This window comes from Felis catus, chromosome C2 (genome assembly GCF_018350175.1).
Source record: "Felis catus isolate Fca126 chromosome C2, F.catus_Fca126_mat1.0, whole genome shotgun sequence".
Classification (NCBI taxonomy): Eukaryota; Metazoa; Chordata; class Mammalia; order Carnivora; family Felidae; genus Felis; species Felis catus.
This window is the reverse complement of record NC_058376.1, coordinates 29,052,702-29,077,822: the sequence shown is the minus strand read 5'-3', so window position 1 is coordinate 29,077,822 and position 25,121 is coordinate 29,052,702. Positions and strand designations below refer to the sequence as shown.

Genomic DNA, 25,121 nt, shown 5'->3' with positions numbered 1-25,121 from the left:
AATTTCCAAAGTATTAATACTCAAGATAGTATACTTATAATATACAGACTTTTATGTTTATTCTGTTATAAATATATATATATGTGTATATATATGTATAATTGATAAAATTTGGGGAATTTAATCCCATTTAAATAGAGTATGGATGGATATTATTTTTTTATTCAATTTTAAACAAATTACGTGTAAATAAATAAATTTTCTACTATTTTGTAAAGTATGCAGTTTGCTCTTACTCTACTGCTGGCTACTTTTAAGTTTTAAAATATCTACTTATAACTAATTTTTACCTTTACCAATGAAAGAATATATGAATATTTTATGATGGTTTTCAACTAAATATTATATAAAATAGAGGGAAGAGGCTGTATTTTTTTAAAAAGCTGTAGCAAAGTAAGTTAAATTATTAGCAACCTTTGTCAAATATGCTATCATTTTCTTCCCCTTAAATAGAAAAGCCAAACGAAGAACAAAGATAAACAGATAAAACTACTCAATGAAATCTTACATGGAATTAAGGTAATATAAAAGGAATGTGATTTTAATTTCACTATTTAGAATACAGTAATATTAGTGAATAAATGAATTTTTTACCATTCTCAATATCAAAGTAATGAAATATGTATATTGAAGGAAAGTAATGAAATATATATATTTATATGTATATATATGCAAAAAATACATATGAGTATATCATATAAACATAGGATACACATTATCTACCATTATATCATAGGATATAAACATTCACCATTACTACACTATAAACATTCATCAACACTATCATTATAAACATAGAATATGCCCGTTATATGTACACATTGATTCACATATATAGGTATACACACACACACACACACACACACACACACACACACACACGTAATTGTTGGCAGAGTATTTCAAGTTTCATGTATAGGAATTCTTATTGTTAAAATAGCATTTAAATGAAACCAAATAAAATGCAGGTATTTTCTTTTTGTTTCTCACCCAAGAATTAAACATAAATATCCCCAAAGAGACAACATATAACTTGTTTTAAGGGGTTGTGTGGAAGAGATGGAATGAGGCAGGCAAGAGTGGCAATGACATTATCATCAGGTTGAAGGCAGGTTTATATGGGGAAAGTGATGAAATGTCATTCAGGTTTTAGGTGGAATGGAAATGATCATACAAATAGTATTTTACAAAATGTATGTTATAAATTATTTATCCCTAAGAAAGCTACCGCCATTCCACTAATATTTTCTCTATCATAAAAGAGTGCAACCTCGTGAACTTTCTAGATAGATAGATAGAATTTCAAATTCTGTTTCACCTAGATTATACCATATCAGATTTTTCTTTTTTTAATTTTAACGTTTATTTATTTATTTTCTGAAAGAAAGAGAGAGACAGAGAGAGAATGAGAGCAAGCCAGGGAGGAGCAGAGAGAGAGAGAAATCTCAAGCAGGCTCTGCACTGTCAGCACACAGCCTGATGTGGGGCTCAAACTCACAAGCTGTGATATCATGACCAGAGCCAAGACCAAGAGTCCAGTGCTTAACTACTCAGCCACCCAGGAACCCCTAGATTTTTTCTAAAGGACAAAATTTGTAAAGCCCACATGGAATTTCCTTCTGGAATTGACAATTGCATAGGAAATTTTCTGTCTTGTGCATTTATCATTACAAACATAGGATATGCCCATTGTATGTACACATTGATTCACTTTAGGAATCATTAAAAATTCTGCTCTATTGTACTGTGTACTTTCACAAAATTGAAAACTACTCAAGTGAAAGACATTGTTAAAGATACCTTGAAAAGAGACTGATATGATTCACTTACTTATCTGAATATAAAAGTAGCCTTAAGTAGCTCTGAAATTTAACTCAGATTAAATTACAGAATAGCTGATATTCTGTAATAAGGTCATACACCCCCAAAGGAATGTGATCCTAATGCATCCAGTACTTCTCAGTGGGTTAATTGATAACCCCTGCATTCATACAAAGTGTAGCAATGTATGTTTATAGGTTGTAAATGCTGATATTGGGGGGTGGGGGCTGGGTGGCTCAATTGGTTAAGCATCCGACTCTTGATTTCAGCTCAGGTCATGATCTCACAGTTTATGGGTTTGAGCCCTGCATCGGGCTGTGTGCTGACAACATAGAGCCTGCTTAGGATTCGCTCTCTCTCTCCCTCTCTCTAGCCCCTCCTTCACACTGTCTCTGTCTCTAAATGAATAAATAGATAAAGATTGATCTTCATAAAAGGAAATTTGTATTGTCAGTAAGACTGGGACAGTGTAGATAAAAGAACATTTCCTAGATATCTGAGCAAAGTCAAAAATTTGAAATTAGTTCCAGCAGTGAATATACTAGACGACTGGTAGAGGACCAAGTATAGGGAAGTTTAAAGTATAGGATAGTTTGAAGGTGTGGGCAGTCAGCATCCCTGGGGTTTGGGGGAAGAAAACAGATGCGATAGCCTCTCTCTGATAATGATAATAGCTCTCATTTAGTGAAGAATTTTTACGTGCCACATGCTGTAATGATCACTTTGGATCTGTTTCCTCATACAATTCTTAGGAACCCCAAGAAAATAACTTCTCATCTTCATTTTCCAAATAAGGAAACAAAGTCTCTGAGAAGTTAAGTGTCATGTCTGAGTTCACAGAGCCAGTGAGAGATTTTTAGGGTTCTCCAGAGAAACAGAGCAATAGGATGTATGTGACTGTATCTATTCCAGTTTACAATCTCAAAACACTAGTCACCTTTCAGAAAATGGCTTGAAGTCCCATGCCATCAGTCTTCCAGAAATTGAGAGGCCATAGAAAGGAGCATAGCTATTGGGAAATGGGAGTGGACAGAGGTGAGAGCTGAACCAGCAGGAAGAGTACTAATATTAAGCTAGACAGAAACTCCGTGGGGCTCATGCCCAGAGCTGAGATGTTGCTGAAGTCTGGCTCAGGAATAAGCTATTGGTGGATGAGAAGGACAGAAACCTGGAGAGGTGGTGATGTTCTACTCCCAGCCATCTACCCCCCAAAAACCCATAATGAAAAGAAATACTTTTTTTATGTTTATTTTTGAGGGAGAGAAGATAGAGAGAGAGCACCAGCAAGGGAGGGGCAAAGGGGGAGGGAGACAGAGAATCTGAAACAGACTCTGTGCTGTCAGCACAAAGCCTGACATGGAGCTTGAACCCATGAACCGTGAGATCATGATCCGAGCCCAAGTCAGATGCTCAACCGACTGACCTACCCAGGAGCCCCAGGAAAAATTTGACCCAGGTGAAAATAGGAGTATTATTTGCTTTATGAGTTTAATGTCTTTTTTAAAAAACCTTTACAGTTGTGTGTATGTTGGGGGCCGGGGGAGTATACTGTGTATATTTGTATGGGTGCAGGTTTTTATTTCTTATATGATATTGATTTATCAAATAGTCATTGTCTGCATCCTTTACAGATCCTCAAACTTTATGCATGGGAACCCTCCTATAAAAAGAAGATTGTTGAAATTCGAGAACAGGAGTTAGAAGTTCAAAAATCAGCTGGGTATCTTGCTGTATTTTCTATGCTGACATTAACTTGCATTCCATTCTTGGTGAGTGTGTGTAATATTTCCTGTTTTGATTTTCAAATTTGATCTGCAGATCACCTCCAAATTACCTGGACTTAAGGTGTCCAAAGTGGAGTCTTCTGTATCTGAAATAACATTTTCATGAAATGCAGTCGTTGATTTATGTAGATTAGAGAATGGAAGTTTTAAAGAAGAGGAAAGTATATGCATTCTCATTGGTCTGTATTTTTTACCTATAATACAATTTTGTTTCTTTACAAATTTCTCACAGATCGACCACTTGCCTTTCTATCCTTAAACAGTATAACCTGCATTTAAGAGTTTCATTTCAGGTATAAAATTCCTTGATTGGTGTGATTAAGCAAGACCCAAAGGCATACTATATGGAGTTGGGAAGGGAATGAAGAATTATTGAGTGCTTCTCCAGCATGCCAGACAAGTTAATAGAGGTTGCCTTCTTTCATTCTTGCAATGATAAGGCATTGCTTTTCTCATTTCACAATAGGAAATGAAAGTCCATTCTACTTTGGTAATATCCTCAAAGTTATAGGATTAATATTCGGAGGCAAATTGATATGAACTGAGGGTGTTCTCTTTCTGTCATACCATGTAAGCGTTGGGAATTCCATGCTATTTAAACTAGAATATAAAGTGCCTTGAGGTATAAAGCGATGACTGAAAGCCAAAGGAAGACCAGACCACATAGAGCTGAAGCATCAATGTTAACCAAAGTTACCACTCCTGGTGGTGATGGGGGCCAGGGGAAGTTCCATATGTCTCCCTGGTTGGCAATTTTAAATATTATTATTTTTTATTTAGATAAATATATGAGTATTATGAAAATAAAAGTGATATTTACATTTGGAATTCTTTGGTAAAAATGTCCAAGAAGTATTTGCTTAAGATAAGTCTTATGTACATGATAGCATATTCTCATGCATATATGAACTTTTCTGCCCTTTCTAAATGACACTTACAAAAGTAAATATAAATGTTATGAGCCATGATTTATTCATACTTTCTTCAGTTAATTTTGTGACTCACAGAAAGTATAATCATTACATATGAGTCCGGGTGTATACATATACCATTGGAAAATAAATTTACACAATACTCCATCTTAAAAAAAAAGATGTACACATTTTATTTACTTTTTAAATTTTTTTAAAGAAAATTTCTTCTGAGAGAGAGAGATTGGACAGGGGAGAGACAGAGAGAGAGAGAGAGAGAGAGAGAGGGAAAGAGAATTCCCAACAGGCTCTGCATAGACAGTGCATTAGTACACATTTTAAATGGGAATAATTCCAGTAGGAACATGATATCTGAAAGAAGGGAATTGGGCCACATGGTCTCAAGGATGCCGTTTTCTAAGATACACAATTGTATTATGTAAATATTATTTTATATTCTTCAGCAATCATACTGAATAGTACTGGATTGTGGTAAACAACAATAAAAAAGGTTTTAACATTTTTTCCCCTATTTTGGGGGACTTTAACTCATACTGTTGTTAGCACTGAATAGTTGAAGGAAAGAACATGTCTGTATTTTTTAGGTGTCCCTGGCGACGTTTGGCATCTATTTCTTATTGGATGAAGGAAACTTTTTAACAGCCACTAAAGTGTTCACATCTATGTCTTTGTTTAATATTTTGAAGCTTCCTTTGTTTGATTTACCAATGGTGATCTCAGCTGTGGTCCAGGTACATCCAAAATATGCTTAAACCTTAGAAGAGTCATTCATCTACTGAAGTCTGTGGTTTTGCACATTTTACTTCTGTGTCTTTTTTTTCGGTATTTATTTCACTTTTTGTTGTTGTTTTACACTGCCTTCAAAATTAATCTCCCCGAATTAATGAGTAATAGGGAACATGAACAAATCGAAAGAATCATGTTTTCTTTGCCTATGCTTTTCTCCTATCAAAATGACTTTTAAGTGTTTCCATATAGGATATTGTTTTCATTGCTAAGTGTTAGTTTATTTTATTTAGCTTTTTAAAAGGTAGTGTTAGACATAATGCCATCAAAAGTCTCATTTTATGTTTTCAGTTGAAAAAATATTTAGCTAGATGCTTTGTATGGAACTTGATATGAATGTTTCTCCAGGGTTCAGCAACATTTCATCTGTACTGAAGGAATAAGACAGGGAAACAAGTGCACTGATAATGTCAGTCTGCCAACAAACCGTGTATGAGGTATCTGCTTCAGCAGATCTTTATTGTAATCTCCAGTCACTGGGGGCTCTTTTAACATTATTATAATGAGTAGAAAGCTGCTAAAACCACAGGGAATGTGGAGAATGATCCCTTTGCGCTGAGATTTTGTGCTAAATTTTTTGAATGTCAGGTTTCGATTTTCTGGGTGGCCTCCATTGAATCCTCTTCCTCAAGTCTGAGTTCATAAGCAAAGTGAAGCTTTGCTAATTGGAACCAGCTCTTTAATCTATGAACTTTGCCTTTAAATTTTTATATGATTTGATGGGTGCCTGGGTGGCTCCATCTGTTAAGCATCTGACTTTGACTCAGGTCATGATCTCTCAGTTCATGAGTTTGAGCCCTGGTTTAGGTGAGCTCAAGTCCCGCTTCTGGTGAGCCCCACCTCTCTCTCTCTCTCTTTCTCCACCCCCTCTCTGCCTCTCATGAGTTTCTCTCTGTCTGTCCCTCACTCACTTCTGCCCTCTCTCTCTCTCTCAAAACAATTTTTTTTGTATTATTTAAGTAAATAGTAACTTATAGTTACTAATAGTAATTGTAATGGCAATAATTATATTAAATTATATTAATTATATTAAAATTATAATAGTAATAGTATATTATTTGAATAAATATATAGTGAATACCAAGTAATCCATTTTTGCTTTATCATAGCTTTTCTGGTTGTTATTTTACTAATAATGACCAACAGAGGGCATAGAAGTACTATTGATGTGATGCTTCTAACAACTTGTTTTCATGGCATTCTGAAAAATGCCATTCTTGGAATAAGTATTGTTTTGGTTTTGAAATTAGAATCTAGCTAAAGGTCTAGTATCTCAAAGTGTTCTCCAACTCCTAGTGGTACACTACTGCCTTCACTAAATAAATGTGGAGAACAGTTGTCAAAAGAAAGGAAAGGAAAGGAGAGGGAGGGAGGAGAGCGGGGGAGAGGGAGGAGAGGGGGCAGAGGGGGGACAGAGGGGAGAGGGGGGAGAGGGAGAGGGAAAGGGAGGACAGGGAGGAGAGGGAAAGGGAGGAGAGGGAGAGAAGAGGGAGAGGAGAGGGAGAGAAGAGGGAGAGGAGAGGGAGAGGGAGAGGAGAGGGGAAAGGGGAAAGGGAGGGGGAAGGGGAAAGGGAAGGGGAAAGGAAAGAAAGGAAAGGAGGCATACCTATATGCCGCACTTGGTAAACAAAACTGTGGCCCAGTACATCTTATCCACTAACAATAGATATCTTCTAGCATAGTGTGAATAAAAACATACTAGAGATTTCATGTAAGTCAGTTTCAGGAAAACAAAATTGATTTTATTTATCCTAATTGTAGGTAAGCATTTTATAGCTTTTTTACTAAAACTAAATGTTATTATTGCCAAAACTATCATTTTATACTCAGAAGCAGAACTCATTGAACAATTCTGAAGTTGCTTTTGAAAACTAATCTTTCTATAATTATTAATGAATTAGTCATTATGGCTTTACTAGAGTGTTAAGGAGTAGTTTTTGGCATATATGCCTTCCTGCATATATGATGTTTGTTTTGGTCTTTGATCCTTGAAGCTGTTCTTTCTTTTTAGGAATAAAATTATTTATAAACATTAAAATAATTCAAACTATGCTAACTGAAAATTTATATCAATATCTTCTATTTGCATCAAATATTTTTAATCGTACTGTAAAGTCCCAAAAAATTTTTTTAGTTGAAGCACTCCTTGACCCCCAAATAAATTCCATCTGTGTTTATTCTGATAGACAAGAATATCATTGGGTCGGTTGGAAGACTTTCTCAACACTGAGGAGCTTCTTCCTCAAAATATTGAAACAAACTACATAGGAGGTCAGCATTTTCTCTGCCTTCAATATTTATTTGACTTCTGGGTTGAAGATAATTGGCTCTAAAATGCACCATTGTATTTATTTTTTTTCACAGATCATGCCATTGGTTTTACAAATGCTTCCTTCTCCTGGGATAAAACAGGGATTCCAGTACTTAAAAAGTAAGTCATAATTTGGGAAAAATTAAAAACAAAAAATATTTTAGCATTGAATTCTATAATATTCCATATTTTTATTTCTTGGAGTTAAAAAAAATTTAATGTTTATTCATTTTTGAAAGGCAGAGAGACAGAGCATAAGCAGGGGTGGGGCAGAGAGAGTGGGGGACACAGAATCTGAAGCAGACTCCAGGCTCTGAGCTGTCAGCACAGAGCCCGACGCGGGGCTCGAACTCACGAACTGTGAGATCATGACCTGAGCTGGAGTCGGCTGGTCAACCAGCTGAGCCACTCAGGTGCCCCATATTTCTTGGAGTTTTTAAAGCAGAAGATGAATATATTGAAATTTACAAGGCTATTTTTTTAAATCTCTCACAATACCTTTCATTTTTATAGTTTTTTTTTCCCTCTCTTGCTTTCTATTCATTTCCTCTTTCCTCTGTAGCATTTGTTGTTCACAGTTTGAAAGGTTGGGTATTCATAGAATAGTGTAGTCTCATATGAATAGAAGCAATTTCAAGGATGATGCTCTAATTTATCTAGGAATATACATTGAAAACACTAACAAGAACTTCCTATATCACTCTTTCCTTTTCTTGTCATGCAGCTTGAACATAAAGATTCCAGAAGGAGCTTTAGTGGCTGTCATAGGGCAAGTTGGATCTGGAAAATCCTCTGTGCTTTCTGCCATGCTTGGGGAAATGGAGAAACTTACAGGAGTTGTTCAAAGAAAGGTAGAGCCAACAATACATTCATTCTCTATCTCCTAGTGTAATAGGCCATAGCCAACACATGGTTAGTGTCCTAAGAATTTATCAAATCAAATTGAAGATGCAAGTATGTAATGGGCATTTCTAGTTTGTAACAAACATTTCAATTTCCACAAAAATTGATTAGCTATGGATGGCTTAGTAACAGTATTCTGTCCTCCAAATACTTTAGCAAATAATTTATGAATGCTTATGGTAATTGTTTGATGATATTAACTGAATTGCAACCAATTATAGAGAAACTAATGTGATTTATATTTTAATTTGATTTGCTTTCTAATTATCATCCATTGCAAAGTTCCCTAAGTAATTATAGCCACATTTCTAAGAAGTCTTGTAGTTGCTCATGGGTAGGATTTTTGACCTAGAAAAAAATCAGAAAAATAATAATATTAATAGCTTACTTTAAATTTCAGCCTTGGACTAGGGAGAGGACTACTCCAAGCCTTTTGTTCTATTCTTAAAGGTCAATAGGAATAAGAATTCAACAGGTTCTTAATCAGCTGTTTCTTTTTTGAAACATTAGACTACCTAATGAGTTTTTCCTTAGGTTTAACTAGCTCTTGGATAAAATACTAACCTAATACTAACCTACTCCTCACTTCTGATAAGATGGAGAAGTTCTATGGATGTGAGACCAGTTTCCTCACAGTTTTCTCTCTAGGACGAATCAATTCCAACTCTTTTATTTTTCTTCATAATATGTATTTCCTCATATCCTTTTATCTTTCCTGATTCCAGCCCTCCAATGAATAGTTCTACATTTATTCTTCTCTCTCAGCATTACTGTTACTTATTTTAGGATCAACTATGATGTCTGGGACTTTTTCTGATACAATTATACTGAAATGAATAGCCCTACTTTTTAACCTTAAGTATATTGTGTTTGTAGCCCTGTGCTCTTCATAACAATTGCAGTCAGCCTTTTGTCTATAGTTGAAGATGATTGTACTATATCCTAGGCCAATAAGTGTCCTTTAAAAATATTATGATTATCATATTGACTTTATTTTCATTTAGTCTCTTCAGCTATTTTTACCAAGCAATTATTGCACACATACTGTGTTCTTGATACTTAGTACAAGCAAAATAAACACGAATATGACATACCCCTCTTTTTACAGAGTTCATAGTCCAGTGACAGAGATACTAAAATTAATTTTGACGAGTATTTAAATCAGACATAAACAAATGGATCAAAGTATAAAAACCAACAGATTCTGCCTTGAAGAGTTAGAAAAATTATAGAGAGGAGGTAGCCTTTTATTTGATCTTGAAAAATAATTAGGAATTAATCAAGATAACAACAATATCAATTTTGGGTTTCATCTAATGCTTTAATGTGCAAAGACTTAGCCTGGTTCTTGGCAGAGTCAGATAGCTCCCTGTGAATTTTAATGGTTATTGTTATCTTTACTATGATTGTTGAGACTCTCATGGTAAGATTTAAAGATTATTTCTGATACCTTTCAGGGTTTGAAATTAAGAAAATGTTCATGGTTATGCAAGAAACCATAACAATGCTGTTCCTAATTATAAAGCTGAGAGAAAACCCTTTGTTTAAATTAAGCTAAGCTTGTGGAAGAGAGCAGATATTGTCTGTCAGTATAGTTGGCCACTTTGTCCTTCAGAAAGTTTTTTGGTCTGGAGCAGTGGCAGGACATGAGGTGTCATATATGAATTATTTCCCAAAACTTTTTTAATACTAAATTTATAACTGTCATTCTTATTATCTCTGATTTAGTAATAATAATCATAACAATAGACGTGACACTTTGTGTTTACAAGGTGCTTTTGTGTTTTATCTTTCTGTTCCTCAAGGTTTCACATGAGAATTTTTTGAGGAATATCATGTTACAATGTTCAACCTCCGGTCTCCTGGTTCTCAGTATCAAAGGTTCACACCAGGCACTATTTATTCAGAGTATTCAGTGTTCGGTGTGGTTTGATGGAACATTACAGATTTGGAAGACCATTTTTGAATTAGCAAATCTTCTATTGTGGTTTTATTATTAAGAATAAAATGAAACAAAAACCCATTTTCATTTGTGTATAAAATTAAAATAATAGTATAAAAATTAAAGGACAAACTTACACCTCTGTGAAAATGGATCAACTCTTCTGTAGTTCCAGTTATACCAGCACATGGAGTCTCAATGTAGTATTTAGTTTCTGTTTTATATTTTGTGCCATTTTTTGCTGTTCTTCAGCCTTTTTCTCCTGTGTTTTTCATCCTCTTTCCCCTTATCTTGCCGAATACATAGCAAGTGTTCAAAATCTTTATCACTTGAGAATTGATTTAATATTATTCTAATTAAAGGTTATTCAAGAGCAATCACCTTTGTGTTCAAGATCAAGTTGGATCAGAATTACATTGTTTTGGATCAAAAGCCACTCCATGTCTTACATGCTCAAAAAAGAAGAATTAAAGTTAATCTTGGATCTTTAAAGTACCTGATAGAAATCAAAATGTTAATAGTTATATACATACGCATAAGTTCATAGGTCAGAAAGTACGTTCAGTGTTTTTGCATTATTGTACAGCACACAGCAGTCAAAATAAATTCTTTAAAATCAATGTTTGGATAGAGTCTATGGGGTAGATTGAAAGGTAAGTCTCTAGTTCAAATACTGTGGGTCCTTTCTAAGAAAAGAAGGGTTAGTTAAAAGGATATTTTATGCAGCAGACTGTCATATATTCAGGAATCATTTTGAGACATAAAATCATCAAAAAATAAACTTAGGAACAGTGAGTATGTGGAAGACACAGATGTGCCACCCAGATCCCCCTTCTAGGAAGGGCTTGCCTCCCAGCTGTGGGAATACATATAGCAAGCCAGCTCATTCAGGGTTGGCCTGGCTAAGGCCCCACTCCTGAAGGTCAGGCCAATTTAGCCTAACACAGAACAACTCTGATGGATAATACTCCTCTATGTCTCTCTGGGGGGTTGGTCAAAACCTTGTGGGATCTGTATTACGGTGTGACTTTTCCATCTACCCAATCCTCCTACCCTGTTTTCTTCCACAAGCATTGATCCCAAGTGAGCAACCTGTACTTCAGGCTTAGTGTTATGGGCGAAACCTCCTGCCCCCAAATAGATATTTGGAAGTCCCAATCCCCAGAATGTGACTGTATTTGGAGATAGGGTCTTTAAAGAGGCAATTAAATTAAAATAAGGTCAGTCGGGTGGGCCTTATTCCAATATGACTGATGTTCTTACAAAAAGAAATTAAGACACACATACTCACACGGAGAGAAGGCCATGTGAAAACTCAAGAAGGGAATCATCTACAAGCTAGAGATTTAGGCCTCAGGAGAAATCTTGCTGACAACTTGTCAGACTTTTAGCCTCCAGAATTGTGAGAAAAGAAATTTCTGTTGTTTAAGCAACTTAGTCTGTGGTACCTTATAATGGCTGCTGGAGCTAATACACTCAGCCTCTACTTCCAGAAAACTCCACCAAAGACAGATAACTTTGATAGAAACTACAGAGAAAGTAAATAAAAAAAGCACAAAAGTAACTCATTTGAAAGGGCCTATAATAAACATATATAAAATTAAAATGCAAATAGGATATATTTATATTTAAGAAATAACCTAGTTCTGTAAAAATTCAGTTTAAAGTTAAAAGAAAACAAAGCCATGGACTAAATATGTTTATGTTCCTTTAATGTGGTACATGCAATGTTTTTTCTTTTCCCTTGTTAGGAGTGTTTCTTTTATTTCTTTCCTTTTTAGGGTTCCGTGGCTTATGTTGCCCAGCAGGCCTGGATTCAGAATTGCATTTTACAAGAAAACATTCTCTTTGGCTCCACCATGCAGAAGCAATTTTATGAGCAAGTATTGGAAGCCTGTGCTCTCCTTCCTGATTTGGAGCAGTTACCAAATGGAGATCAAACTGAGATTGGAGAAAGAGTAAGGAAAATATAATTCATCACATGCAGGAATAGAATTCCATTCAGACATGTTAATAACATATTTATAGTCTTTTTTTCTGAAGTCTTAAAGAGCTCTATACAACCATAATTTTTAAAAATCATTACAGAATTTCTATGAAAGAGATGGCGATATTAAGGACAAATAATTATCTATAATTGACTATTTGGAAAACAGATTTAAAATCAGCAGGGAATGCTGTCGTTAGTGTCCACATGGGGGAACGAAAGCCTACCAACTGGATCATCAACACTTTGTTTTTAGCTGCTCCCATAATGCTGTTCACTGTCTAATGAGTGAATGATGTTTTGTGTTCTTCCTGTATCTCTTGTGCGCAAAGTCAAGCCTAGGACAGTAGCAACAGAACACCAGTCTCCAGCGGTGGCACCGAGGCCAGGTTCTAAAAAGACTCAGACGATGCTGTCGTTAACGTGCCTTCTCCATGTTTGCTCATTCTTGCTTAAGAGGATCTTGCTTCCCATATTCTTTGTTCTATTTTATTTTCATTGCGTTAATGAATAGTCATTACTCTGCCCAGTGTTTTGGAGTTTAAACAAAACAAAACAAGAGAGCATGAGCCAAAGTATGAACCCTGAGAGATTATCTCTGACCCGTGACTAAACTCTCCATTAATTAAACATGAATGCAAAAGCAGCCTCTGCCTGTGATTCCTGTGTGCTGTGAAGATGGGTAAATGATCTTTACCAAGTGCTTTGAATTTCTGAAAAGAGAGTCAGCATAGTGTTGTTAGGCGTTTGTACCCCTGGCCCCAAGTTGTTTAATAGTGCTGTTATATAAATTGATAAATAAAATAATTAGAGAGCAAAAAGATAGAAAGTAGAAATATTTAAGATCTAGAATGAGGCAAAATTTACCTTTTAACGAGACTTATGTTGGCTTTGTTCATAGCCTGTTACTTTGCAGATGTATTTTCTCAAGTTATTAAATAGATTTCATTTTTTTTCCACCACATCTATGTTGTCGTTTTTTTTGTTTTTTGTTTTTTGTTTTTGGTGTCTTTGCTATCCCTTGGCAAAATGACACCATAGCTAAAATGATGCAGAAATGTGACTTCTTCAAACTTGTTAATACATACTGAATATTATGCTGATAAAGCCAAACTCTAATAATATGAAATGTTGACGGTATGTAAGTAAAAAGAATTTAAAGAGGAAGAAAATGCAAAATGTGAAGTATATATTAAATATAGGCATAAATGTCATCACCATATATAACTTACACTTTTTGTAATTAGATGTCTCCCAATCTGATGATATGCTTTAAAGTAAACATGTAATTGACTATTTCAAAAGGAAATCTGTTTACAGCTGTTTATGAGACAACTAAGATAATGGATATAGAATTTTATTCATTTTTATTCATCTTTTCCTTTGGCATTCTTCAATTGACCACAAATATTTTTAAATCTATTATATGCCTTTTTTCTGCTATGGGGTACATAATGGTGAGCAAGGGAACTGTCCCCCTACCTTCAAGAGATTTGCAATCCAGTGTATCTCTGCCAATGATATTATCAGTTGTCCTTATTAATATTTATTAATCACCTAGTGTCAGACACAATCTATGTGCTGGGAGTGTAAGGATAAACTAGATCATAGGCTTGTGAGGGAGACTGATGTGGGTATTGCCATTTCTGGCAATGGGATGAGTAAACTGAGCATTGCAAGACAAGAATGGAAGGAACGAATCACTTTACTTGGAACAGTGGGTGGAAGATTGCTTTGGAAAAAGACTTCTTAGACTGACTAGATTTTGAATTAAAAGGGAGGATATGGGCTGTAAGTAGAATGAACAGCTTGGGCCAGTCTGGCTGGCAGGCCACCTTCAGGTGAGGACAGTATCAGGAGAATGGTTGAAAGATGAGTCAACACCAGAACGTAATTATTGTAGATTTATACTAAGGAATTTGTTGTTGCTCCTGGATGATGGCAAGTGAGATGTGGGCATCCCAGGTTTTTAAACAAAGTGATGACATAATCACAGGATATGCAATGACAAGGCAGAGGATGAATTAGAAGAGTGATTGGGGATAATAGCTAATGTTGATTGTGTCTGTACTTGGTGTTGGATTTGTTGTAAACTTGTAAGTTTTTAAATTTTTTTACAAATATCTTTTGTTTTTTTGTAATTTATTTATTGTAAATATCTTATTAAATGCTCACGACAAACCCATGAGTTGGGGGCTGTTATAATCACACACGCACACACACACACACACTCACACACACATATTATATTATTTTATATATATTTTTGCATGCCTTTCCCCCCTGCTAAACTGTGACCTCCTCATGACAGAGGCTCAGTTTCATTATCTTTGAATCCCAAGTGTTATCTAGCACCCAGAATATGATTATACAAAGGAGGTATTTGTTGAGTAGGCACAAGATGAGAAAGGCAAAAAAGCAATGGCATTTTACAATTAGAGGTAACTGGCTAAGTTCTGCGCTGCAAGGATAGCTTTTAAGCCAGATCTGTAAACACTAAATATAAAATAAATCAAGTAAATTGGGCCTGGCCCCATAATTCTCTACACAGGGCTGTACATGTCGACTTTAATTCTCACATGGAATGATGGATATTCCTTATTTCTTGCTTCTTAGAGTTGTACTTTTGCCAACAAGACTTGTAGTAATCTTTCTACAGAATAAAATAGGACATGATGATTACTGCTTTAGTAATTTAGCTATTATTCTCAATTTTCTATGTGTCAATTTAAAAATGATCACTGGTGTCAGTATATGGTTAGCAGCCAAAAATCTTATTTAATATATCAGAGGCATGACTTTTCAGAGTTAGGGGACTGGAAATTCTTTTCTCCTTAATTGTTAGTATCTACTTTTGAGAGTAAGCAATTAAGAGAAAGCAGATATATCTGTTAATTTGCACAAGTTAGTAGCACTTGGAAATAGCGGATGGGGGCTAGGCCTTTTGTATTTTGGAATAAAGAAAGGTTTGAGGGTTAATCTTGAATTGTCATCTGTCCATGCTGCAGAAGAGAAATTGGATGTCACTCTATGTGCTTTGAGATTTACCCATTTTTGGTCATGGTTTTTCTCCTGCTCCATTTTCAGGGTGTGAATATAAGTGGGGGCCAGAAGCATCGAGTGAGTCTGGCCAGAGCTGTGTATAGCAGGGCTGACATCTACCTCCTGGATGATCCCTTTTCTGCAGTTGATGTCCATATTGGAAAGCAACTTTTTGAAAAAGTGATTGGGTCCTCGGGTATTTTGAAAAACAAGGTAGCCATAGTGTCATTTATGCTTTGAGAGGATAAAGGGAAGATAATCTGCATCGCAGTGTGCCTAAAATTCCAGTATTTTGTTCATTTGTTGAAGCAAAGTAGTGAAATTTTACGTGAAAGAGGGGTATTACATTAATCTTTTTACAGACAAAATTTCATGAATATTTTTTAAAGTTTTATTTACAAGTTTACTATGACAACAATTTATGTGATTGTTACTTTATAGACTGATACCACACTCTAAAGGGAATTTGTATGTCAAAATGAGTTGTTTTTAGTTTATTTGATTTTTTTGAAAAACGGTATTTTCATACATAGCAATTTCATAGAAAGTATTATTTTACTGACTATTAATTTGTTACTTAAAATTATGGTATTATTAATATAGCAATAACAATTCAGTTCTCTTGTGAAAGGGCCAAGAAGAAGGGTATTAATATTTACTGAGTGCATTCCATGTCTGACACTAAATTAGTTCATTTAGTTCTTAAGCCAAGTCTCTGAATAGGTATTAACATTATTCCTGTTTTACCTCTGAAGGAACTTGTAGTTCAAAATAGTTTGATATAGGTTGCTTAGCTTAAGAAGAGCAGAGATTTTAATAACATTTAGAATTGTTGAATTATTATGTTATGCACCAGAAACTAACATAATATTGTGTGTCAACTGTACTTTATTCTTTTTTAATTTTTTAAAAATTGTAAATGTTTATTTGAGAGAGAGAGAGAGAGAGAGAGAGAGAGATGGAGTGCGAGCTAGGGAAGGGACAGAGAAAGGTGGGGGACAGAGGATCCGAAGGGGGGCTCTGTACTGACACCAGAGAGGCTGATGCGGGGCTCACATACACAAACCTTGAGATCATGACCTGAGCCAAAGGCGATGCTTAACAAACTGAGCCACCCAGGTGCCCTCAACTGTACTTTAATTAAAAAAAAAAAAAAAGAGGGGCGCCTGGGTGGCGCAGTCGGTTAAGCGTCCGACCTCAGCCAGGTCACGATCTCGCGGTCCGTGAGTTCGAGCCCCGCGTCAGGCTCTGGGCTGATGGCTCGGAGCCTGGAGCCTGTTTCCGATTCTGTGTCTCCCTCTCTCTCTGCCCCTCCCCCGTTCATGCTCTGTCTCTCTCTGTCCCAAAAAAAAAAAAAAAAAAACAGATTTTAAAAAGTCTGTTTGACCACAAAGCCATATTCATTCCTTCATAATATGCATTTATGGATTTGTTAATATAAGCACTCTGGAAACATTAAATAAATGTGTAAAATGGTAAAGTATATATCTAAGTAAATAATAGATAAATACCTTACTTATCAAAATGAACCCAAGATAAAAACTTATGGTTCAATCCTATGTGTGTGTGTACAGTAATATGGAAAGATATAAAAATGAATAATATGAATTATGACTGTAATCAAACACTTTATTGTAATCCTATAGGGCCTTTAAAAAACTAAGCCATGGATGACAGATATGAAATTTTTAAATTTGTTATGAAATTGATTCATTTTTAATGAATGAAGAATCCCTGAACCAATGGGTTAAAAACGTTTGCAGTCCAGGGCGCCTGGGTGGCTCAGTTGGTTAAGCGTCCGACTTTGGCTCAGGTCATGATCTTAGGGTTCGTGGGTTTGAGCCCCGTGTTGGGCTTTGTGCTGACAGCTCAGAACCTGGAACCTGCTTCGGATTCTGTGTCTCCCTCTCTCTCTGGCCCTCTCCCCCTCGTTTTCTGTCTGTCTCTCTCTTTCTCAAAAATAAATAAACATTTTGCAATCCTTTTTTTGGTCTAGCAGCATATAATCATTCATTGTGAAATATATAAATGCTGCCTTAAACTGATACTAACCAACAATTACACTCTTAAATAGTAAAAAAAAAGAAAGAAAGAAAGAAAAAGAAAGTAAGAAAGACTACAGCTTTCCTTAAAATAGATTATTTTTGGGGCGCCTGGGTGGCTCAGTCGGTCAAGCCTCCGACTTCGGCTCAGGTCATGATCTCACGGTCCGTGAGTTCGAGCCCCGCGTCGGGCTCTGTGCTGACAGCGCAGAGCCTGGAGCCTGCTTCAGATTCTGTGTCTCCCTCTCTCTCTGACCCTCCCCCGTTCATGCTCTCTCTCTGTCTCAAAAATAAATAAACGTTAAAAAAATAAAAAAATAAAATAGATTATTTTTGCCATTTTTTACTATAATGCAATAAATAAAACACTCTGTTTTTCAGACTCGTGTTTTAGTGACACACAACCTCACACTGCTACCACAGATGGATTTGATTGTTGTAATGGAGAGTGGCAGAGTTGCACAAATGGGAACATACCAGGAGCTGCTGTCTAAAACCAGAAACCTCACACATTTGCTTCAGGCCTTCAGTGAACAAGAAAAAGGTGAGACACAATGAAAAATAAGCCTAAGATGTAGCGTGCCTACCCATTCTGAAAGTCCATTAATTGTGTGATTTCTTACAATGCATTTTTCTTTATTCATCCTGCTTAAGTCAGGAATTGGGCACCTTCCTTTCTCTAGAAAGGAAACAAATACATTGGAACACATCAGCTAAAAATTAACCTCATTTATGATTTTTAAGCAAAATGTCATGCCCCAAGATCTGTTTGTTCATCTATGAAATGAGAGATTAGATGATTTATAAGCTCTACTGCAGGTCTAGAATATAATGGGTCTAAACATTCTACTTTCTTTTAAATTAAGAACAGGGAGCATAAATCTATGTCAAGTAAATAATAAATATTTTAAATGTTGCATGTTGAGGGAGAGAAAAAAAAGAAGGGAAATGATATTTGTCTAACTTTTATTATGAATTAACAATTGAGTTTACTAGTTTTTCTAATTATACTCCTAGCATTTTAACTTAAGATTCATAAATGTTTATGTAAATGAAGTGGTTTGATCCTTACCTAATTAAGGCACAGGGATGTTTGAAATCAAGCATCCGAGGGGTCCATTATTTCCCATCTCTGAAAGTTTAATGCACATCATCTTTTTCTAGCTAGATGGTTTCTTATGTAGACCACTATGATCATTGTCCTGTAACTTCCCAGAATACTACTGAAAAATTACTATAAAATCAGTTAACTATTTCATAATTTTGGGGTAACAGAAGAAATATTGAGCTATGCTTTGTATTTTCTATATGAACTGGGTAGCCACTAATTCACTTTACATTGTGCCTAATTATAAACGTCATAAAAATGTGTAACCAGTTTATAACAAGATCAGTGCAATTTATTATTTGAATGTTGTGAAATTAAAAAACAAAGCAATTTTGCTGATGTGTTTCCTTTTTGGACTGCAGCAAATACCAATTAGTTATGCACCACTGTTTTTCTATACCTCATCTTTATTCTTTCTCAAATTCAAATATTCTATTTGCAGGTGCATTCTGAAATATCTGACGCATCATCAGATGGCTGTGGTCATTCTTAATAAAAGAAGTACCTCCTATTCTCTTAATGGCTAGCGATTTTGGAAATGATCTCTTACTTACTTGGTCAGGCTCAGTAATAATTTATATTTAGTATAAGTATAGGAAAGAGATGTCTGTGAATGTCTCCAGGACTAGAATGAGAATGTGGTCTGTCATTTTTTTTTTCTTTTCCCAGCACTTAGGTAGTCTCATGCAAGGGAGATTACAGGTACTCAGTAGCTGTTAAGCAGGTGAATCTGCCGGAAGTATGTCTCCTCAGGAATTAATGGGATGATTTAGAATGCTACGAACCAGTGTATTTTTCATGTGGCCATTTATTTTAAAGGCCACATGAAATATAAGTTATATTATTTTGGAAAATAGAGCTCTAAAAGCAGACAATAACTTCAATGTTCCATATTTAATTCACCATAAAATATGAACAGTGTGTCTTTTGAAAGTTGTGGAATTTGCTCTTGTTTAAAACTCCATTTCTGGAAACAAAAATCATGCCCTTTCTGTATTTCTATATACCTTCTTATGTATATGAATCCTCTATGGTAACAAGTGAAAACAGTATTATTCTTGAAGCAGGGCTGACATTAATAGATGTCACTGCCTTACCACCAGAAATATGCCAGAGTTAGAAAAATGTAAATTGAACTTTTTTTTCTTAATGACTGCAGTGTTGTGTCTTCTCTGTTAAAATTCAGGAAGGTGATGAATAGAGTTATTTTTTGCATTAGAAATATAACACATTTTTAAATGAATATTTCTAGGACTTTGATTTTTTGGATGCTGAATAAAAATGTAAAATGAAGGCTTTTTAAAAGCGGTCATCAAATTACTTTACCCATGATGATACTAGATGTTAGATAGATATTTGTAAAAGGTCAGCTATGTATAGTGCAATTCCCTTAGGGGCCGCACAGAGCAAGGCAAAAGTAGTTTTTGATGACATAAAACACCCCACTAAACAATAGCTTCAAACCAGGTTACATTCAGTGTCAAGTTCTTGCAGTGCTGCCCTTAGACATGGGCCAGTGTGACCCAGTACTATGCTCCATGCTTTAGAGAGTCCCTGTTTCAGACTTTCCTAGCTGGTTCTCTGACCAAGATCCCAAGGGATTATTGTGCCCATGAAGGGTCCCCTTCTGATATTCTACCTTTTTTATTGTTTGTATTTTTAAACAATTTTTTTAAATTTTATTTATTTATTTTTGAGAGACAGAGAGAGTGTGCAGGGGAGGGGAAGAGGGAGAGAGAAAGAAAGAAAATCCCAATCAGGCTCTACACCACCAACATGGAGCCTGATGTGGGGCTCAAACCCATGAACCATGAGATCATGACCCAAGCTGAAATCAAGAGTTGGATGCTCAAATGACTGAACCAGCCAGGTTCAGAAGATGAACCAACCTCATCTTCTACTTTTTTTTCTACTGTTCTGGGTATTTGGGGTTCCAGAATTCTCTGTCGAGATGACATAAACTTGCTCCTCAGTTCTGCCCTCCCAAAGGCAGGCTGATCTACTGGCATTTGCCACTCTTTGGCTTGAGGAATTTTTTTTTTCTTTCTTGGAAGGGTTAGGGTGAGTACAGCCTAGACATGTAGCCTGAAGTGTCTGTCCACAGACATGGTTCAGGATGGGGCCAGGGTAGGAGAGAAGGGGACAGGAACCTTGACTGAGGCCATGTCACCCAGAACTTCCATGTTTTCCAGAGGAACTCTTAGGGTTCCAAATACTCTCACATGGACCTTGCCTTGAATATGATTGGGGAGGTGGATTGCTAAGGATAAGCAATAGAACATATTTGTGAGTCTGTTAGTTCAATCTGTAACTATTAAATAATTAGCAATATGGCATGTGGGGCCTTCATTTATAGTCTTGCCCTGGTTCCCACCAATGTGAGATGCAGGCTTGTCCCTGTGGGGCATTTCTTTTTTTAATTTGCATAAGTAGTAGGGAAAACCCAAACTATATCTGAGAGCACTTTTGTTGGGATTTAGAGGAAAAAGATTGTCTGGACAGGTAGTAAAATTTAAGAGGTATGATCCTTAGTTTGAAAATACCCTGTGATCTGTCATTTATTTAACTTATCTTCTTTGATCTTGAGTCTGTTCAAGAATTCTTTTAAAAAGAACACAGTCCTTCCATTTTAAAATTTGTGTTAACTTATGTGACACCAGAGTGGGAGTAAATGTCAGCACAACCTGGTGGAAACAACACTGGGCCAATTTTAGGTGCCCCAAGCACCTAACTAGGTGAATCTTCATAAATATGACTTAACTCTTCTGGTTCTTCCCATTTATAAAACATGGGACTTGAACTAGATCCACTTTTCCTGGTGGCTGATGTGGAATTGAACAATGCAGGTTTTTATCGCTCCTTTGCCCTCAAAACTGCTTATGACTCAGCTGCTTTTTCTCCTTTTCTTATCATCCTCAATCTTGCTATTGGGGTTGAGAACAGATAACTTAAAAGAAGTAGTTTTACAGTATGATCTGGGTTTGGATACATCAGACCTTTAAGAATCCACCCAGCTCTGAAAAGTCTATAAATCTCACCTTTTGGAAATATTATATTAGAGAATCAATCAGAGGTAAAAAGAAAGGTCAATGAAGAAAGATATGAGGACTAATGATAAATTTACATGGAATCTCATGTCTCAGAGAGATAGGTGATGTAAGTCAGATTCTTCCATTAAGGGCTATTTGATATTTATTTCTAGAAATAAGAAAACATAGAATTCATATAAGAGATTGTAGAAATTCCCAACTTCAGTTTCTATCTTTTAAAAATGAGAAGTCTGAAATTCAAGGAGTTTAGGTATCATACTGTAAAAAAAGACAAAACCCAGCCAAGTTCCGAGATGTTTCCCTTCAGATTCAGGTTCAGATAACTCGAACCTCTCAGTGTTGTAGTTCTAGATGCGACACTTGTTTCTGTGACTTGCTTAACTTCTCTGTGCCTCAGTCTTTTTATCCCCAAAGTGATAAAGTGATAATTATACTATCTTCCTCATAGGGATACTCTTCAGAATTAAGGGAAAAATTTATATATATATATATATATATATATACACGATTTAGAATAGTGCCTGCCACATAGGAAGTTAGTATTAGTGATATTAGTAAGAAGATGACAGAGATTTGGGGGACTTACCATTGTGTTTCATCAATAATCTTCACAATAATCACAATTTTCTGTAAGACTTCATTAAATTACATTTTTCCTTTAAAGACTAGAGTCATATTCCTCTTGGGCAAATAACTAGCCCTTCTGTGGAAGATCCAAAACAAGTTAGAACTCTAATGTCCAAAAAAATAATTTCTGTGGACTTATTCATTATGAAATCTCAGTTTTTATGAAGATATTACAAGATATTTCAGGCAAAGGGGAAATTATGGGGCAAATGAAAGGACTCCCTATATTCCTGTGGATCCAGAACACAAAAATTTCTTCAACTGGTATAATCTTTCACCAAATATCTCACTATTTAATGCATTGTTTGCTTATATGTGTATAAAAGCACTCACCATCTTCCTCTCCAGCTCATGCTTTAAAGCGAGTCAGTGTAATCAACTCCAGAACTATACTGAAAGACCAAATCTTGGAGCAAAATGATAGGTGAGTATTAGGATGATACCAAGCTCACTGGGATTATGGACTAATTACAATTTTTTAAACATTTAAAATGCATCCTTTATAAAGGATCTACACATTATAATGGCTACAAAAGTACTTAGTGGTTTCCAAATTTTGAACTATAGGTTAGATGGATGTGTCTCAGTTTTTAAGTGAGATGGATGTGACTTAGTTTGGGGAAGATATGCTCATTAGACTCTCAGTAACTTCTAGACAAATTCTAGTAGAAGAAGTGTGTGTGTGTGTGTGTGTGTGTGTGTGTGTGTGCGCGCGCGCACTAAAAATATCTCCAACCTATAGCATTCATATGCACTGCTGATGTAAATGGGAAAATAAGCTTGGGACATGAAAATTCTACAATGGACTGGGATGATTATCAGGCCAGGATATGTAACCTAGAAATACAGACTTGGTGTAGGAATTGAAGAATCTGTTTGCTAAGACAAAAGGAAGGAAAGAAGGAAGGAAGAAAGAGGGAGAAAAGTGGGGAAGGAGGTATGAAGGGAAATAGGGAAGGAGGAAGTGAAAGAAGGATGGGAGAAAGTGAGAGAGAAAGAAAAATAATACAACGTTGACCCTGATTGGATTTTGTTATATTACACTTCTTTTTTTGTAAGTTTCCAAAATGAGCAGTAATTGAAGCTTATTACCCTAATCTGTTATTTGCTCCAAATTTCCCCACAGCAGTTGCAAATAGGAGCCTGAAAGAAGAAAAAGAAATAATAGGAATAAAAAGATTAAAAAGTCAGTGCCAGAATTATAAGGAGCGGTCACTCAGCAAGATTGCTAAAATGGAGAATTGGAATGGATTATAGGGAAGCAAGCACTTTGGGATCCAATAGCTTAGAAATTTGTAGATTTGACTTTCAATTAAAAAAATGGACCTTAAAATAAATGGAATTTATTTATTTATTTTGAAAAGAGTAGATATCCCTAAGGATGTGTGGATGATGTGAACATTACAGGTTTGAGTTTTGCCTCCGTGACAGATTCAGCTGACTCAATAGATCAACTAAATCATTCTCCCAGATATCATGGCTTGCTCACCCAACTTCTGTAGGTCTTGTTCCAATGTTACCTTATGAATGAAGACTTTAGGTTAAGTCACCCTATTTTATTTTATTTTATTTTTTCAGCGTTTATTTATTTTTGGGACAGAGAGAGACAGAGCATGAACGGGGGAGGGGGAGAGAGAGAGGGAGACACAGAATCAGAAACAGGCTCCAGGCTCCGAGCCATCAGCCCAGAGCCTGACGCGGGGCTCGAACTCACGGACCGCGAGATCGTGACCTGGCTGAAGTCGGACGCTTAACCAACTGCGCCACCCAAGCGCCCCAAGTCACCCTATTTTAACATAATACTTCCTCCCCTTTCCTGGCTTAATTTTTTTCCCCATAATTCTTATGAATTTTCAGTATACTGGAAAACTTACTTACTTTTATTTTGCCTTTCATTTCTAGGTTTTAAGCTGTAGGACAGCAGAAATTTTTGTCTATTTGTTCATTGCTTTATTGCCATCTAAACAAGTTTCAACTAAACCCTGAGTAGCATATAAGCTGATGTTCAATAAATATTTTGTTGGATGGATGAATAAGTAACTGAAGTCTGAAAGAACACTCAGTGATTTTAATCCATCATTTGTTCTATGTTATTTTTTTGAGCATTATAACAATAGCTTTCATTTAAATGAGTGCCAGTTTTTAAGCATCCCTAAGAGAAGCAAATCCAGGAGCACTGAACCAGACTTTGAAATTTATGTGCTGTAGGATCTACACATCTCTGATCATTAGGAGAATTTTCACCTGTGTGTAGTTTCACTGGCAGCCAAATTGTAACTTGTTTAAAAGCTTAAAACCTAAAAATCTATAAGGATTGTTGTAAATTTAATCATACCCTTCTCTCTATAATAAATCAATTTCTCTTATTTATAAAATCACTGTCAGTCATAATATCTAAATTGAACCCCTCATAGTTTTTGTGAGTCACCTTTGGGAAATTTCTACTTAAAATAAGAATCCCAACCCCCATAAAAATACACTTACAGAATTGATTTCTAAACATTTCTCAAGTTGTGGAGACCCAAACTGAAGCCAGCATTCTGAAACTTCCTTCTCCAGTAAGGAGCACATTGAGAAGATGGCCTCAACTCCAGTATGTCATATTCTTAGCAACACAGCCCACTATCAAGCTTCCTTTTTAATGACTGTGATAAAAATGTAATTGAAGGTCCGTAAATTCCCCCATGCTAATCTTTTCTTGTTTGTCACCATAGTAATTAAATCATTTTTTATTTTGTGTTTGAGAGACCAGAGGCCTATTTTAATTTTTCCAAAATATGTGCATG

General features: G+C 35.7%; 1 protein-coding gene across 6 annotated transcripts in view; it reads left to right on the top strand.

The window, feature by feature from the left end:
• Positions 1 to 25,121, top strand: part of LOC101095601 (multidrug resistance-associated protein 1-like) — an 89,265-nt gene that overhangs the window by 31,932 nt on the left and 32,212 nt on the right. For 4 of the 6 annotated variants that reach the window (XM_019839508.3, XM_019839511.3, XM_011285865.4 and 1 more), the window contains exons 7-16: positions 454 to 519; positions 3,453 to 3,590; positions 5,122 to 5,268; positions 7,510 to 7,594; positions 7,688 to 7,754; positions 8,359 to 8,485; positions 12,261 to 12,437; positions 15,554 to 15,721; positions 17,932 to 18,094; positions 22,684 to 22,759. In XM_019839508.3, coding sequence (XP_019695067.2) covers positions 454 to 519; positions 3,453 to 3,590; positions 5,122 to 5,268; positions 7,510 to 7,594; positions 7,688 to 7,754; positions 8,359 to 8,485; positions 12,261 to 12,437; positions 15,554 to 15,721; positions 17,932 to 18,094; positions 22,684 to 22,759 — 1,214 coding nt within the window. The remainder of the gene's footprint in view (positions 1 to 453; positions 520 to 3,452; positions 3,591 to 5,121; positions 5,269 to 7,509; positions 7,595 to 7,687; positions 7,755 to 8,358; positions 8,486 to 12,260; positions 12,438 to 15,553; positions 15,722 to 17,931; positions 18,095 to 22,683; positions 22,760 to 25,121) is intronic. The other 2 variants (XM_019839510.3, XM_045036726.1) reach the window with 2 other exon arrangements.